This window comes from Scyliorhinus torazame, chromosome 9, assembly GCF_047496885.1.
Source record: "Scyliorhinus torazame isolate Kashiwa2021f chromosome 9, sScyTor2.1, whole genome shotgun sequence".
Classification (NCBI taxonomy): domain Eukaryota; kingdom Metazoa; phylum Chordata; class Chondrichthyes; order Carcharhiniformes; family Scyliorhinidae; genus Scyliorhinus; species Scyliorhinus torazame.
Genome location: NC_092715.1, coordinates 210,123,460 through 210,136,665, shown reverse-complemented (window position 1 = coordinate 210,136,665; position 13,206 = coordinate 210,123,460). Strand labels below are relative to the sequence as shown.

The window sequence follows — 13,206 nt, the reverse complement described above, 5'->3', positions numbered from 1 at the left end:
TTTTTTGTTGAACATAAATTGTTGTATAAATTCTTGTAGTTTGTAACTAAAAAATTTTTTTTAATTAAAATCTGATGTGTTTCTTACTGCTCTTTGTAATTACCTATAATCAAGGTATTGGAAATAAGGTGACTGTCAGCGCATTATCCCCGTGTCTGCATGGGTTTCCTCTGGGTGTTCCGGTTTCCTCTCACAAGTCCCGAAAGATGTGCTGTTAGGTAATTTGGACATTTTGAATTCTCCCTCTGTGTACCCGAACAGGCACTGGAGTGTGGCTACTAGGGGCTTTTCACAGTAACTTCATTGCAGCGGTAGGGCTGCACGGTTGCATATTGGTTAGCACAGTTGCCTCACAGCTCCAGGGTACCAGGTTCGATTCCTGCTGGGTCACTGTGCGGAGTCTGCACGTTCTCCCCGTGTTTGCGTGGGTTTCCTCCGGGTGCTCCGGTTCCTCCCACAGTCCAAAGATGTGCGGGTTAGGAGGATTGGCCATGCTAAATTGCCCTTAGTGTCCAAAACATGTTAAGTGTGGGTTACTGGGGTAGGGTAGATACGTGGGCTTCAGTAGGGTGCTCTATGTAAGGGCCGGTGCAGACTCAATGGACCGAATGGCCTCCTTCTGCACTGTAAACTCTATGATCCTATGATTAATGTAAGCCTACTTGTCACAATAAAGATTATTACAATATAGGAATTTGAGTCTTTGCAAACCGAGCTTGACTGGAGTTCAACATTATGTCCAAATTAATGTTTCCCATGGTGCATTTGCCAAGGTGTTTTATTAAGCATTATGAAATGAACACACAACTTGAATATGTCTGCATTAAATAAATATAAATTTTATTAAAAACACCCACATCTCAGCATTATCAGGAATGATATAATAAACAGCTTTCAAATAACTTTCCGCTTTTAGTACATTACTTACAATATTTATAACCAGCCTCATTTTATCTTTTTTCAACATCAGTAAAGAGCAAAGCTAAAGTAAAATACAGAACAGAAACGCATACAAAATGCACACCAAAACTGATTTTTAGTGTCAAATTCAGCGAAGTATCCTACACTTGAGTATACATTAACCTCTAGCTTGAGAAGTGAATAATATATACTGCTGTGCGTCAATCAAGCTGAAATTAAATTCAAGTAATGTCAACACCACTCTGAAGCATCTTCAAGTATGGCTAGCATCAACCCAATACCCTACACGTGCACTTTACTTCCAACAGACAAGTTGCTACTGAAGCTGGGCCCTGTACAACAAGTGGCACAAGTTCATTCATTCATATGAGATACCAATAACCCCCCCCCCCCTCCCCCCACATGACAATAACAAGCTTCTCATTTCTTTTCTTTTTCTTCCCTTTTATCAGCTCAGTGCATACATCATCCAAATTCTTAAAGAAAAACAAGGAACTATTACATACTTTCTTGCTTAGAATTAAAACAAAGCCATTGTTTTACTAACGCTCATTTTAGAAGCATCAAGTACATGTATCCCACTATACACATAAAATCCAAATAGGGATTAAACAAAGTGAAGGTATCCCTGAAAATAAAAACAAGATAAAGGGTGATATTAAAACACAGGTGATGTATTGGCATAAGGAGAATATAAGAGTTGTAATATCCCTGATCTTCTTGTCGAACAAAAGCTTGAGTTTCAAGTTATCAAGTATCAAAATGAAAAAAAAAAGTATGTTTATGTCATAAAGACTATTTTAAATTAAACAATGATGGTGTACAAAACACTACTGACTTCTGAATTATCATTTTCCTATTGCTCAGTACAAGAGCTGAGGTATATGACAAGGAACATCTCCAACCCCCTTTACACTTCTTAAACTCACATTTTAACTGTAGCAGATTGAGTAGCACCATTCTGAAAAGAAAAGCTTAAAAAAAAGTATTAGGAAAATATTACAGTACTAAAATAGTAAAAGCGTTAAGTAAAAAAAAAGAAAATTCTGTTTACAAGTTAATTTACTGTACACTTTTTAAACCTTTTTTTTGTTTTTTTGTGATTTTTATATTTACAAATTAATGATTTAACCATTACCACAGCAAGCCAGCTGCCTGATTTCTCCATTTGGATACAACTAACCCTGTTTTCATCTTCCCTGGCATGTTGTCAGCTCTCCCTCTCTCTTAAAGACACTGCTTACATTGCAACTATTTAAAAAAATTGCATTTCTACCCAAACATTAACATCTCATTGCAAATCAAATCTATTGAGTGAATATATAATTCATTTATAAATGTCTTAATTGGTCTAGGATAACCATAGTATTATTGTCAAAAACATGCTGTGAGATAAGTGTTAATATGAAAGCCTAGGATCTAAAACTGCACAATCACTTTAGTGATGTATTATGGACTGTTATGTTTTAATATAACAAACATAGCTGCATACTGAATGCGAGCACCAGAATCAGTGTTTTATGTTCTGTTAAGGTTTCTCCTTGTGTCCAGTAAATCCCAAACTGTAAGGTAATCAATTACACTTGAGTATACATAGCCGATTATCTGACTTATGGCTAGGATATTATAAAGTACTTTGACAGGTTTTTTTTTTACAGTAAATCTCTTAATGCCTTGGTACCCTATCACCCTTCAAGCTGTCAAAGCTTAAAATATTCAAAGTGCTTTTTGAACATCAAAATCTTACAAATTATTCTGTAAAATTCATTTTGAGGATCCTTACTATAGAGTCAGAATTTGCTGACCCTCCAAAGTACTTTACTACATTTTAAATGTAGGCTCTTTGTTTTAAAACAGGTGTAGCTTTAAGTTAAAATGTGTCTATGCTCTGAAAGGACACTTCAGCATCAATTAATCAATTGAAAAATGTTAATTATTATGAAACCATTCAAATGGCATTTGAGATTTACATCAAAGATGTTAAAAATCCTCTCAATATAGCACCATGGTCTTCAAACGTTTCATAGCACCATGATCTTCAAACTTTTCAGTGTTTTTCCTGACTCGTCAACAAAAATCGTTTCTAGCTGTTTGAGTTGACTGTTATCTGCAAACAATATATAAAGGCAAAACAAACTGCTAAGAGTTTGACAGACATTTTTTTGCAACAAAAACTACATGTTGGAAATGTGTAGCTTTTAAATGTTGCCCTGGTAACAGTAATACTCAGCACCAGAGGATTAGCTTCTCTTCCTGCTTCCAAGGAATAGACTCATTAATGACATTAGAGGTCACTTGTGTCTGGCATAAATATTTAGATTAAATTAATTTACAGAAAGACTCTGCATGTATCTATATTCTAGAATGATGTTCTGAAACAGCATTTTTTTTGCATAGGACACTTTTCAGCTTGGTCCTTACTATGAACACTCTTTAACAGTTGAGCTGGGATACAGGGTAAGTGTTTTGTAGGCTGTCTTCGTTTGCTGGTGTGTTACTCTCTTTTCCCAGTGCTCTTAAACAAAAACACTATTTTGTTTCCTCATTGGGTTTAGCACAGCTGCCTTGCCAAATGCTAGACAGAATATGAGGTAACCCATGTGAGTAAGAAGCTATATCCATCGACTGTAAGGCCCTGTAACCCGTGTGAAGGCATATGGGAACGCTGTAGTTACTGAGTTTGTTGTGAAAGTCAAGGTCCTTTGTGCAAGAGTCTTCATAAACCGCATCTGTGGTGGCTCTATGGGTTCATGGGATTCTGGGACCTCTCGTTTTGCTTTCTTGCTGTAATATTTGGTAGGCACATAATCCACACCAAGCCGCTCTGCCTCTTCTTCTCTTTCTCTGGCTTTATCTGCCATCTTGGCCTCCCAGAGGGCTAGTCCATGTTTTGGCTCATTCATACTCTTGTGTTGATAAAATACAAGCGATATCCTTGTTGGGTGATTTCTGTTGGGGTTCTTCAATGGAGTTGTGGCATGTAGTTCGCGTTTTGCACACTCAATAAGAATGGACCCGTGGCATGGTGCCACAGCAACCCCTCCAATATCTTTATCTAGGAAGTTATGTTCACTGTCTGACCAAACCTCTTGAGGCTCTTCTGGAACAGGTACGTTATTTTGTGAAGGCATTTGAGAGGTGGTTTCTGGAACTCTGAGATTGACGGCTGCAGCTACTTCTGCTTGTGAAGCATTAGCCATATCATAATTAATTGATGTGGGAAGCCTTGAAATGCCATTAGCTCCAAGCATACTAAGTTCATTTTCTTTATTCTCTATCTGGAAAGAATTAGCAGGATGATGATCGTTTGCTCGGTAGGAACTTGTGTATGAAGGGTGTTGGCTGCCACGAGCTACTGCCGAATGATCCAAAGTCTGATTACTCAAATTTGACACGGATTTAGAAGCAGGTTCCGGAGGCTGGGTCTCAACTTGAGTGGAAGAATCATAAGGAGGATAATGTTGCATGTTTGGTATTCTGCTATCAATCGAGCAACCATTGTAGCCGTTCACCTGCATACCATAGTTACAAAATCGGCCCATACACATCTGATTATTGCCATACCTGTACGAGTTTGAGAACTGCTGATAGAGAGTCTGAATTGGTGGCAGGGTAAGTTTATTCATTGGAACTTGATAACGGTACATGTCCATATGATGTGCGAGTGAGGGATAGTAAGATCCCATATAATGGTGAAAGTTGTCAATTGGTGTGCTTCCGTTGCACTGGTAACCTGGGTAAGTGCTTGATGGGGCAGATTGGTAGAAATCGGAAACTGAATGTTGCTGAATTGTTGGAGGAATGACACGACCTACAATCAAAGCAGAAAAAAAAGAGGTTTAGAATGTCAGGTATTTCTATTCAGTAATTAGTTCAGATCAAAGGGCTAACATATGGTACTCAATAGCAGTAGGTTATAGGATCCTCACAAACTCGTGAGGAAGGCTTTCATAATCTGCTGGCATCTTTCTTATTTATGTTGTTACAGAATTGTTTAATTCTGTTCTACAGTCCTATTTTTCAGGAAACATCTCACCCATTATACAGCTTTGTAAGGAGCGATGGAGGCATGCTATGCGTGCAGGGAACGAAACATTGCACAGTTCAGTACAACAGGGAGTCAGGGAAAGTCCCAGAGGATTGGAAAATCGCTGTTGTAACCCCCCTGTTCAAGAAGGGAACAAGGAACAAGGAAAAAGATGGAAAATTATAGGCCAATTAGCCTAACCTCGGTTGTTGGCAAGATTCAAGAATCCATTGTTAAGGATGAGATTTCTAAATTCTTCGAAGTGCAGGGTCGGATTAGGACAAGTCAGCATGGATTTAGTGAGGGGAGGTCGTGCCTGACAAACCTGTTAGAGTTCTTTGAAGAGATAACAAATAGGTTAGACCAAGGAGAGCCAATGGATGTTATCTATCTTGACTTCCAAAAGGCCTTTGATAAGGTGCCTCACGGGAGACTGCGGAGTAAAATAAGGGCCTATGGTATTCGAGGCAAGGTACTAACATGGATTGACGATTGGCTGTCAGGCAGAAGGCAGAGAGTTGGGATAAAAGGTTCTTTTTCGGAATGGCAACCGGTGACGAGTGGTATCCCGCAGGGTTCAGTGTTGGGGCCACAGCTGTTCTCTTTATATATTAACGATCTAGATGACGGGACTGGGTGCATTCTGGCTAAGTTTGCCGATGATACAAAGATAGGTGGAGGGGCAGGTAGTATGGAGGAGGTGGGGAGGCTGCAGAAAGATTTAGACAGTTTAGGAGAGTGGTCCAAGAAATGGCTGATGAAATTCAACGTGGGCAAGTGCGAGGTCTTGCACTTTGGAAAAAAAGAATAGAGGCACGGACTATTTCCTAAACGGTGACAAAATTCATAATGCTGAAGTGCAAAGGGACTTGGGAGTCCTAGTCCAGGATTCTCTAAAGGTAAACTTGCAGGTTGAGTCCGCAATTTTAAAAAATATATATTTTATTCAAATTTTTCGGCCAAACAAAACCGTACATAGGTTTTTCCCTTTTTACAACAATAAAACAATATAAATAACAGTGACCGTTTTTTAACAAATAGATAAATAATATATAAACTAAATGGCAGCTGCCATAACAAAAATAATAGCTCTCCCAAATAATAAAATCAAACAATGCAATATACATAACCAAGTACAAATATCTATACAAAAACACCCCTGAGGACCCACCCGAGCCCCCCCCCAGGTTGCTGCTGTTACCTTCCCATTTCCTTTATCGTTCTGCGAGGTAGTCAATGAACGGTTGCCACCGCCTGGTGAACCCCTGAGCCGAACCCCTTAGTGCAAACTTTATCCGTTCTAGTTTTATAAACCCTGCCATGTCGTTTATCCAGGTCTCCACGCCCGGGGGTTTGGCTTCCTTCCACAGAAAACAATATCCTTCGCCGGGCTAATAGGGACGCAAAGGCCAAAACATCAGCCTCTCTCGTCTCCTGCACTCCCGGCTCTTCTGCAACCCCAAATATAGCGAACCTCCAGCTTGGCTCGACCCGGACCCCCACCACATTCGCCACCCCCACCCAGAACCCCTGCAGTGCCGGGCATGACCAAAACATGTGGGTGTGGTTTGCTGGGCTCCTCGAGCATCTCCCACACCTATCCTCTACCCCAAAAAATTTACTGAGCCTTGCTCCGGTCATATGCGTCCTGTGCAAAACCTTGAATTGTATCAGGCTAAGCCTGGCGCACGAGGACGAAGAGTTTACCCTACGTAGGGCATCTACCCACAGCCCCTCTTCAATCTCTTCCCCCAACTCTTCTTCCCATTTTCCCTTCAGCTCATCCACCATGATCTCCCCCTCGTCCCTCATTTCCCTGTATATATCCGACACCCTACCATCCCCCACCCATGTCCCTGAGATCACTCTATCCTGAATCTCCTGCGTCGGGAGCTGCGGGAATTCCCTCACCAGTTGCCTCGCAAAAGCCCTCAGTTGCATGTACCGAAATGCATTCCCTTGGGGCAACCCATATTTTTCCGTCAGCGCTCCCAGACTCGCAAACGTCCCGTCTAAGAACAGATCCCTCAGTTGCACAATCCCAGCTCTCTGCCATGCTCTAAATCCCCCATCTATTTTCCCCGGGACAAACCTATGATTATTTCTGATCGGGGATCGCACCGAGGCTCCCGTCATTCCCCTATGCCGTCTCCACTGCCCCCAAATTTTCAGCGTTGCCACCACCACTGGACTTGTGGTGTATTTCTTCGGGGAGAACGGCAACGGCGCCGTCGCCAGTGCTTGTAGGCTGGTTCCTTTGCAGGACGCCATCTCCAATCTCTTCCACGCCGCTCCCTCCCCTTCTCCCATCCACTTACACACCATTGAGATATTGGCGGCCCAATAGTACTCACTTAAGCTCGGTAGTGCCAGTCCCCCCCTATCCCTGCTACGCTGCAAAAACCCCCTCCTCACTCTCGGGGTCTTCCCAGCCCACACAAAACGCATAACACTTTTCTCGATTTTCTTGAGACAAGCCTTCATGACCATCACCGGGAGGCACTGAAACACAAAAAGGAATCTCGGGAGGACTACCATTTTGACCGCCTGCACCCTACCCACCAGTGACAGGGGCACCATGTCCCATCTCTTAAAATCCTCCTCCATCTGTTCCACCAATCGTGTTAGATTAAGCCTATATAAGGTTCCCCAACTCCTGGCTATCTGAATCCCTAAGTACCGGAAATCTCTTGTTACCTTCCTCAGAGGTAAATCCTCTATTCCCCTGCTCTGCTCCCCCGGATGCACCACAAACAACTCACTCTTCCCCATATTCAATTTGTACCCCGAAAATTCCCCAAACTCCCTGAGTGCCCACATTATCTCAGGCATCCCCTCCACCGGGTCCGCAACATACAGTAATAAATCATCTGCATACAGTGATACCCGGTGTTCTTCTCCTCCCCTGAGTACTCCTCTCCACTTCCTGGAGCCCCTCAGTGCTATGGCCAGGGGCTCAATTGGCAATGCAAACAGTAACGGAGACAGGGGACACCCCTGCCTCGTCCCTCTATAAAGACGGAAGTAGCCAGACCTCTGCCTGTTCGTGACCACACTTGCCACCGGGGCCCTATATAGCAGCTGTACCCATCCAATAAACCCTTCTCCAAAGCCAAATCTCCTCAACTCTTCCCACAGATAATCCCACTCCACTCTGTCGAATGCTTTCTTGGCGTCCATCGCCACCACTATCTCCGCCTCCCCCTCTGGTGGGGGCATCATCATCACCCCTAGCAGCCTCCGTATGTTCATGTTCAGCTGTCTCCCCTTAACGAACCCAGTTTGATCCTCATGGACCACCCCCGGGACACAGTCCTCTATCCTCGTCGCCATCACCTTGGCCAGGAGCTTAGCATCTACGTTCAAAAGGGAAATGGGCCTGTAGGACCCACACTGCAGCGGGTCTTTTTCCTTCTTCAAAAGTAGCGATATCGTCGCCTCTGACATAGTCGGGGGCAACTTCCCCCTTTCCCTGGCCTCATTAAAGGTTCTCGTCAAAAGCGGGGCCAGTAGGTCCATATATTTCCTATAAAATTCCACCGGGAACCCATCCGGTCCCGGGGCCTTCCCCGCCTGCATGCTCCCAATCCCCTTTACCACCTCCTCCATCTCAATCTGTGCTCCCAGTCCCGCCCTCTCCTGCTCCTCCACCTTTGGAAATTCCAGCTGATCCAGGAAACACATCATTCCCTCCTTCCCTTCCGGGGGCTGAGCCTTATATAACCTCTCATAGAATGCCTTGAACACCCCGTTCACTCTCTCCGCTCCCCGTTCCATCTCTCCCGCCTCATCTCTCACCCCACCTATCTCCCTCGCCGCTCCCCTCTTCCTCAATTGGTGGGCCAGTAGCCGACTCGCCTTCTCTCCATACTCATACAGTACACCCTGTGCCCTCCTCCACTGTGCCTCTGCCTTACCCGTGGTCAGCAGGTCAAATTCCACATGTAACCTTTGTCTTTCCCTGTACAGTCCCTCCTCCGGTGCCTCTGCATATTGCCTGTCCACCCTCAGAAGTTCTCTCAACAATCGCTCCCTTTCTTTACCCTCTTGCTTCCCTTTATGTGCCCTTATGGATATCAGTTCCCCTCTAACCACCTCCCAGACCACTCCCACCTGAACCTCTCCGTTGTCATTAAGCTCCAAGTACCTTTCGATACACCCCCTCACCCTTAGACATACCCCCTCATCCGCCAATAAGCCCATATCCATTCTCCAGAGTGGGTGCTGTTCTTTTTCCTCTCCTACCTCCAGGTCTACCCAATGTGGAGCGTGGTCCGAAATGGCTATGGCCGTATACTCCGTCCCTGTCACCTTCGGAATCAGTGCCCTTCCCAAGACAAAAAAGTCTATCCGTGAATATACCTTGTGAACATGGGAGAAAAATGAGAACTCCTTACTCCTAGGCCTAATAAATCTCCAGGGGTCTACTCCTCCCATCTGCTCCATGAAGTCCTTGAGCACCCTGGCCGCTGCCGGCCTCCTCCCGGTCCTGGACCTCGACCGGTCCAGCCCTGGATCAAGCACCGTACTGAAGTCTCCCCCCATTACCAACTTTCCCGCCTCCAGGTCCGGGATACGCCCCAACATACGCCTCATAAAATTTGCATCATCCCAGTTCGGGGCGTATACGTTCACCAGAACCACCGCCTCCCCTTGTAATCTGCCACTCACCATCACATATCTACCCCCACTATCCGCCACTATGGTCTTTGCCTCAAACAGTACCCGTTTCCCCACTAAGATAGCCACCCCCCTATTCTTCGCATCTAAACCCGAATGAAACACCTGCCCCACCCATCCTTTACGTAGTCTGACCTGGTCTATCAGTTTCAAGTGCGTCTCCTGCAACATAACCACATCTGCCTTTAATTTCTTTAGGTGTGCGAGTACCCGTGCCCTTTTAATCGGCCCGTTCAGCCCTCTCACGTTCCACGTGATCAGCCGGGTTGGGGGGCTCTTTACCCACCCCCTTGTCGACTAGCCATCCCCTTTTTTAACCCAGCTCCTCACCCGGTTCCCATGTACCTGTCTATCCCACCGACGGTGCCCCCCCCGTCTCGACCACCCCATCCCATAACAGCTCCCCCTTCTCCTTAGCAGCAGCAACCCAGTTAACTCCCCCCCCCTCCACTAGATCCCCCTCTAGCGTAGTTGCACCCCCCATGTTGCTCCCAGAAGTCAGCGAACTCTGGCTGACCTCTGCTTCCCCCTTTGCCCTCGGCCCCTCACTGTGCGAGGCCCCCTCCTTCCTGCGTCCCTGTTCCCGCCACAATTACCATAACGCGGGAGCAAAGCCCGCGTTTCCCACTCGGCCCCACCCCTAATGGCGCCTTTCCCTTCTCCTCCCCCTTTCCTTCCCACCGGCGCCCACAGTTCCTCATGCTCCCCCCCCACCCCCAACGAGGGGAAGAGAGAAAAGTTACAGGGTCGAAGAATTAACAAATTGAAAAATCATCCCCCCCTTCCCCTTCCTCGCCCCACGTAGTCACCCCACCACTTTATCCCAGAAGCTCTTTCTCTCGCCAGACTATTCCAGCTTCTCGTCCACAATGAATGTCCACGCCTCTTCTGCCGTCTCAAAGTAGTGGTGCTTCCCTTGGTGTGTGACCCACAGTCTCGCCGGTTGCAACATTCCAAATTGAACCTTCTTTTTGTGAAGCACCGCCTTAGCCCGATTGAAACTTGCCCTCCTTCTCGCCACCTCTGCACTCCAATCCTGGTATACGCGGATCACCGCGTTCTCCCACCTACAGCTCCCAGTTTTCTTCACCCATCTGAGGACCGTCTCTCTGTCGTTGTAGCGGAGAAACCTCACCACTATAGCTCGAGGTATTTCTCCAGTCTTTGGTCTTCGCGCCAGAACTCGATAGGCTCCCTCCACCTCCAAAGGGCCCATCGGGGCCTCCGATCCCAATAGCGAGTGAAGCAACGTGCTTACATATGCCCCGACGTCCGCCCCCTCTGCGCCTTCGGGAAGACCCAGGACTCTTAAATTCTTCCTCCTCGAATTATTCTCCAGTGCTTCCAACCTCTCCACACACCTTTTGTGCTGTGCCTCGTGCGTCTCTGTCTTCACCACCAGGCCCTGTATTTCATCTTCGTTTTCAGCAGTCTTTGCCTTCAAGACCCGAAGCTCCAGCTCCTGGGTCCTCTGCTCCTCCTTTAGCCCTTCAATCGCCTGTAATATCGGGGCCAGTACCTCCTTCTTCAACTCCTTCTTCAGCTCTTCCACACAGCGCCACAGGAACTCTTGTTGCTCCGGGCCCCATAACAAACGGCCACCTTCCGTCGCCATCTTGCTTCGAGCTTCCCTTCCTTGCCGCTGCTCCAGAGGATCTTCTGCAATCCGGCCACTATCCTCTCCTTTTTCCATGTGTATCCGGGGGGGATTCCCTTCTAGTTTACCGCACAGTGATTTTGGCCGTTTAAATTGCCGTTGGGGCTCCTATCAAGAGGCCAAAAGTCCGTTCCAACGGGAGGTGCCGAAACGTGTGACTCAGCTGGTCATTGCCGCACCTGGAAGTTCCTTGAGTCCGTAATTAAGAAAGCAAATGCAATGTTGTCATTCATCTCAAGAGGCTTGGAATATAAAAGCAGGGATGTACTTCTGAAGCTTTATAAAGCATTGGTTAGGCCCCATTTAGAATACTGTGAGCAATTTTGGGCCCCACACCTCAGGAAGGACATACTGGCACTGGAGCGGGTCCAGCGGAGATTCACATGGATGATCCCAGGAATGGTAGGCCTAACATACGATGAACGTCTGAGGATCCTGGGATTATATTCATTGGAGTTTAGGAGGTTGAGGGGAGATCTAATAGAAACTTACAAGATAATGAATGGTTTAGATAGGATGGATGTAGGGAAGTTGTTTCCATTAGCAGGGGAGACTAGGACCCGGGGGCACAGCCTTAGAATAAAAGGGAGTCACTTTAGAACAGAGATGAGGAGAAATTTCTTCAGCCAGAGAGTGGTGGGTCTGTGGAATTCATTGCCACAGAGGGCGGTGGAGGCTAGGACGTTGAGTGTCTTTAAGACAGAAGTTGATAAATTCTTGATTTCTCGAGGAATTAAGGGCTATGGAGAGAGAGCAGGTAAATGGAGTTGAAATCAGCCATGATTGAATGGTGGAGTGGACTCGAAGGGGCGAATGGCCTTACTTCCACTCCTATGTCTTATGGTCTTATATCCCTTTGCAGGTCATGGAAAAGAGAAAGCCATTTAGTCCATCAACTTTGAAGGGAGGAATCATAATGAGGATAATATTGGATGTTTAATATTCTCTTATTGATCAGGTAATCACTGTAGCCATAATTTGAATACCATAGTTAGAAAATCTGCCAAATACATCTGGGGCTCCCCAGAAAAGAGATCCCTGTCAGGAACCTGTAGCCACCTAAAGTGGCCAACTCCCGATTTAAAATGGCGAACGGCAAAGGCTGATGGGAAAGTCAGCCAACAAGACAGAAACCAGCGGCTGCAGGTTTGCTGTGTATTTACCTCTGCAAAAACCAGACAACATCGATACCAGCGGCCATCAACATAACAAAGTAGCAGTCATCTGCATACTGATGAGCAATCCCCGGGAACAATAAGTAACATTTTTGACACACAAAGCAAAGCCAGACTCCTCGGCGCCAGCAGGAGCCAACACAAAGGAGGTGAACGAGCACCTCAAGACCACCCATCGATCAGAGAACCGCTCCAGTATTGGAGAAAATCGAACTAAGCGATTGGGACAAAGTCCAATCACTTGGGACCAGGTACAGGGTCTGCCCCGAAAGGCGGGAAACCCCTGGGGACTATAAGAATTGAGCCCCAAATTCAAATCACTCTCTTCTTCACCTCTGTGTCCTGCCCTGGTCACCCAGCAACACGAACCAACATTGACCGTGACCGGTGCAGTGACTCCAGTGATCGCCGAAGCCCATAAGTCTTAATTCAACACTCGCGACAAGATAGGCGCTCCTAGCTACCAATCCGTACCAACTTCGAATCCCGCAGACTCAGAACCCGAATGAAGGGCCATTTGTTCCCCTGACCTGGTGGGCCAGTCCGAAGTTAAGTATAGGCCTGTTAGTTGTAGAAGTAGCTTAGATGTAGAATTTGTGCATGAGTAGCAATTACTGTGTATAATAAATGTGCTTTGATTTAAATCTTACTAATTAGTGTATTGGGTTATTGATCATGACTCGGACTTTAACCTCGTGGCGGTATCATAAAGATACCTGGCGACTCGAGAGCAAAGGTAATAAAAC

The 13,206-nt window shown here is 46.0% G+C and overlaps 1 protein-coding gene across 3 annotated transcripts in view; it reads right to left on the bottom strand.

Moving 5' to 3' along the window:
• Positions 1 to 819: 819 nt before the first annotated feature.
• Positions 820 to 13,206, bottom strand: part of tet2 (tet methylcytosine dioxygenase 2) — a 205,585-nt gene continuing 193,198 nt past the window's right edge. For all 3 annotated transcript variants that reach the window (XM_072517041.1, XM_072517040.1, XM_072517042.1), the window contains one exon: positions 820 to 4,732. In XM_072517041.1, coding sequence (XP_072373142.1) covers positions 3,534 to 4,732 — 1,199 coding nt within the window. In that variant the 3' untranslated portion in view covers positions 820 to 3,533. The remainder of the gene's footprint in view (positions 4,733 to 13,206) is intronic.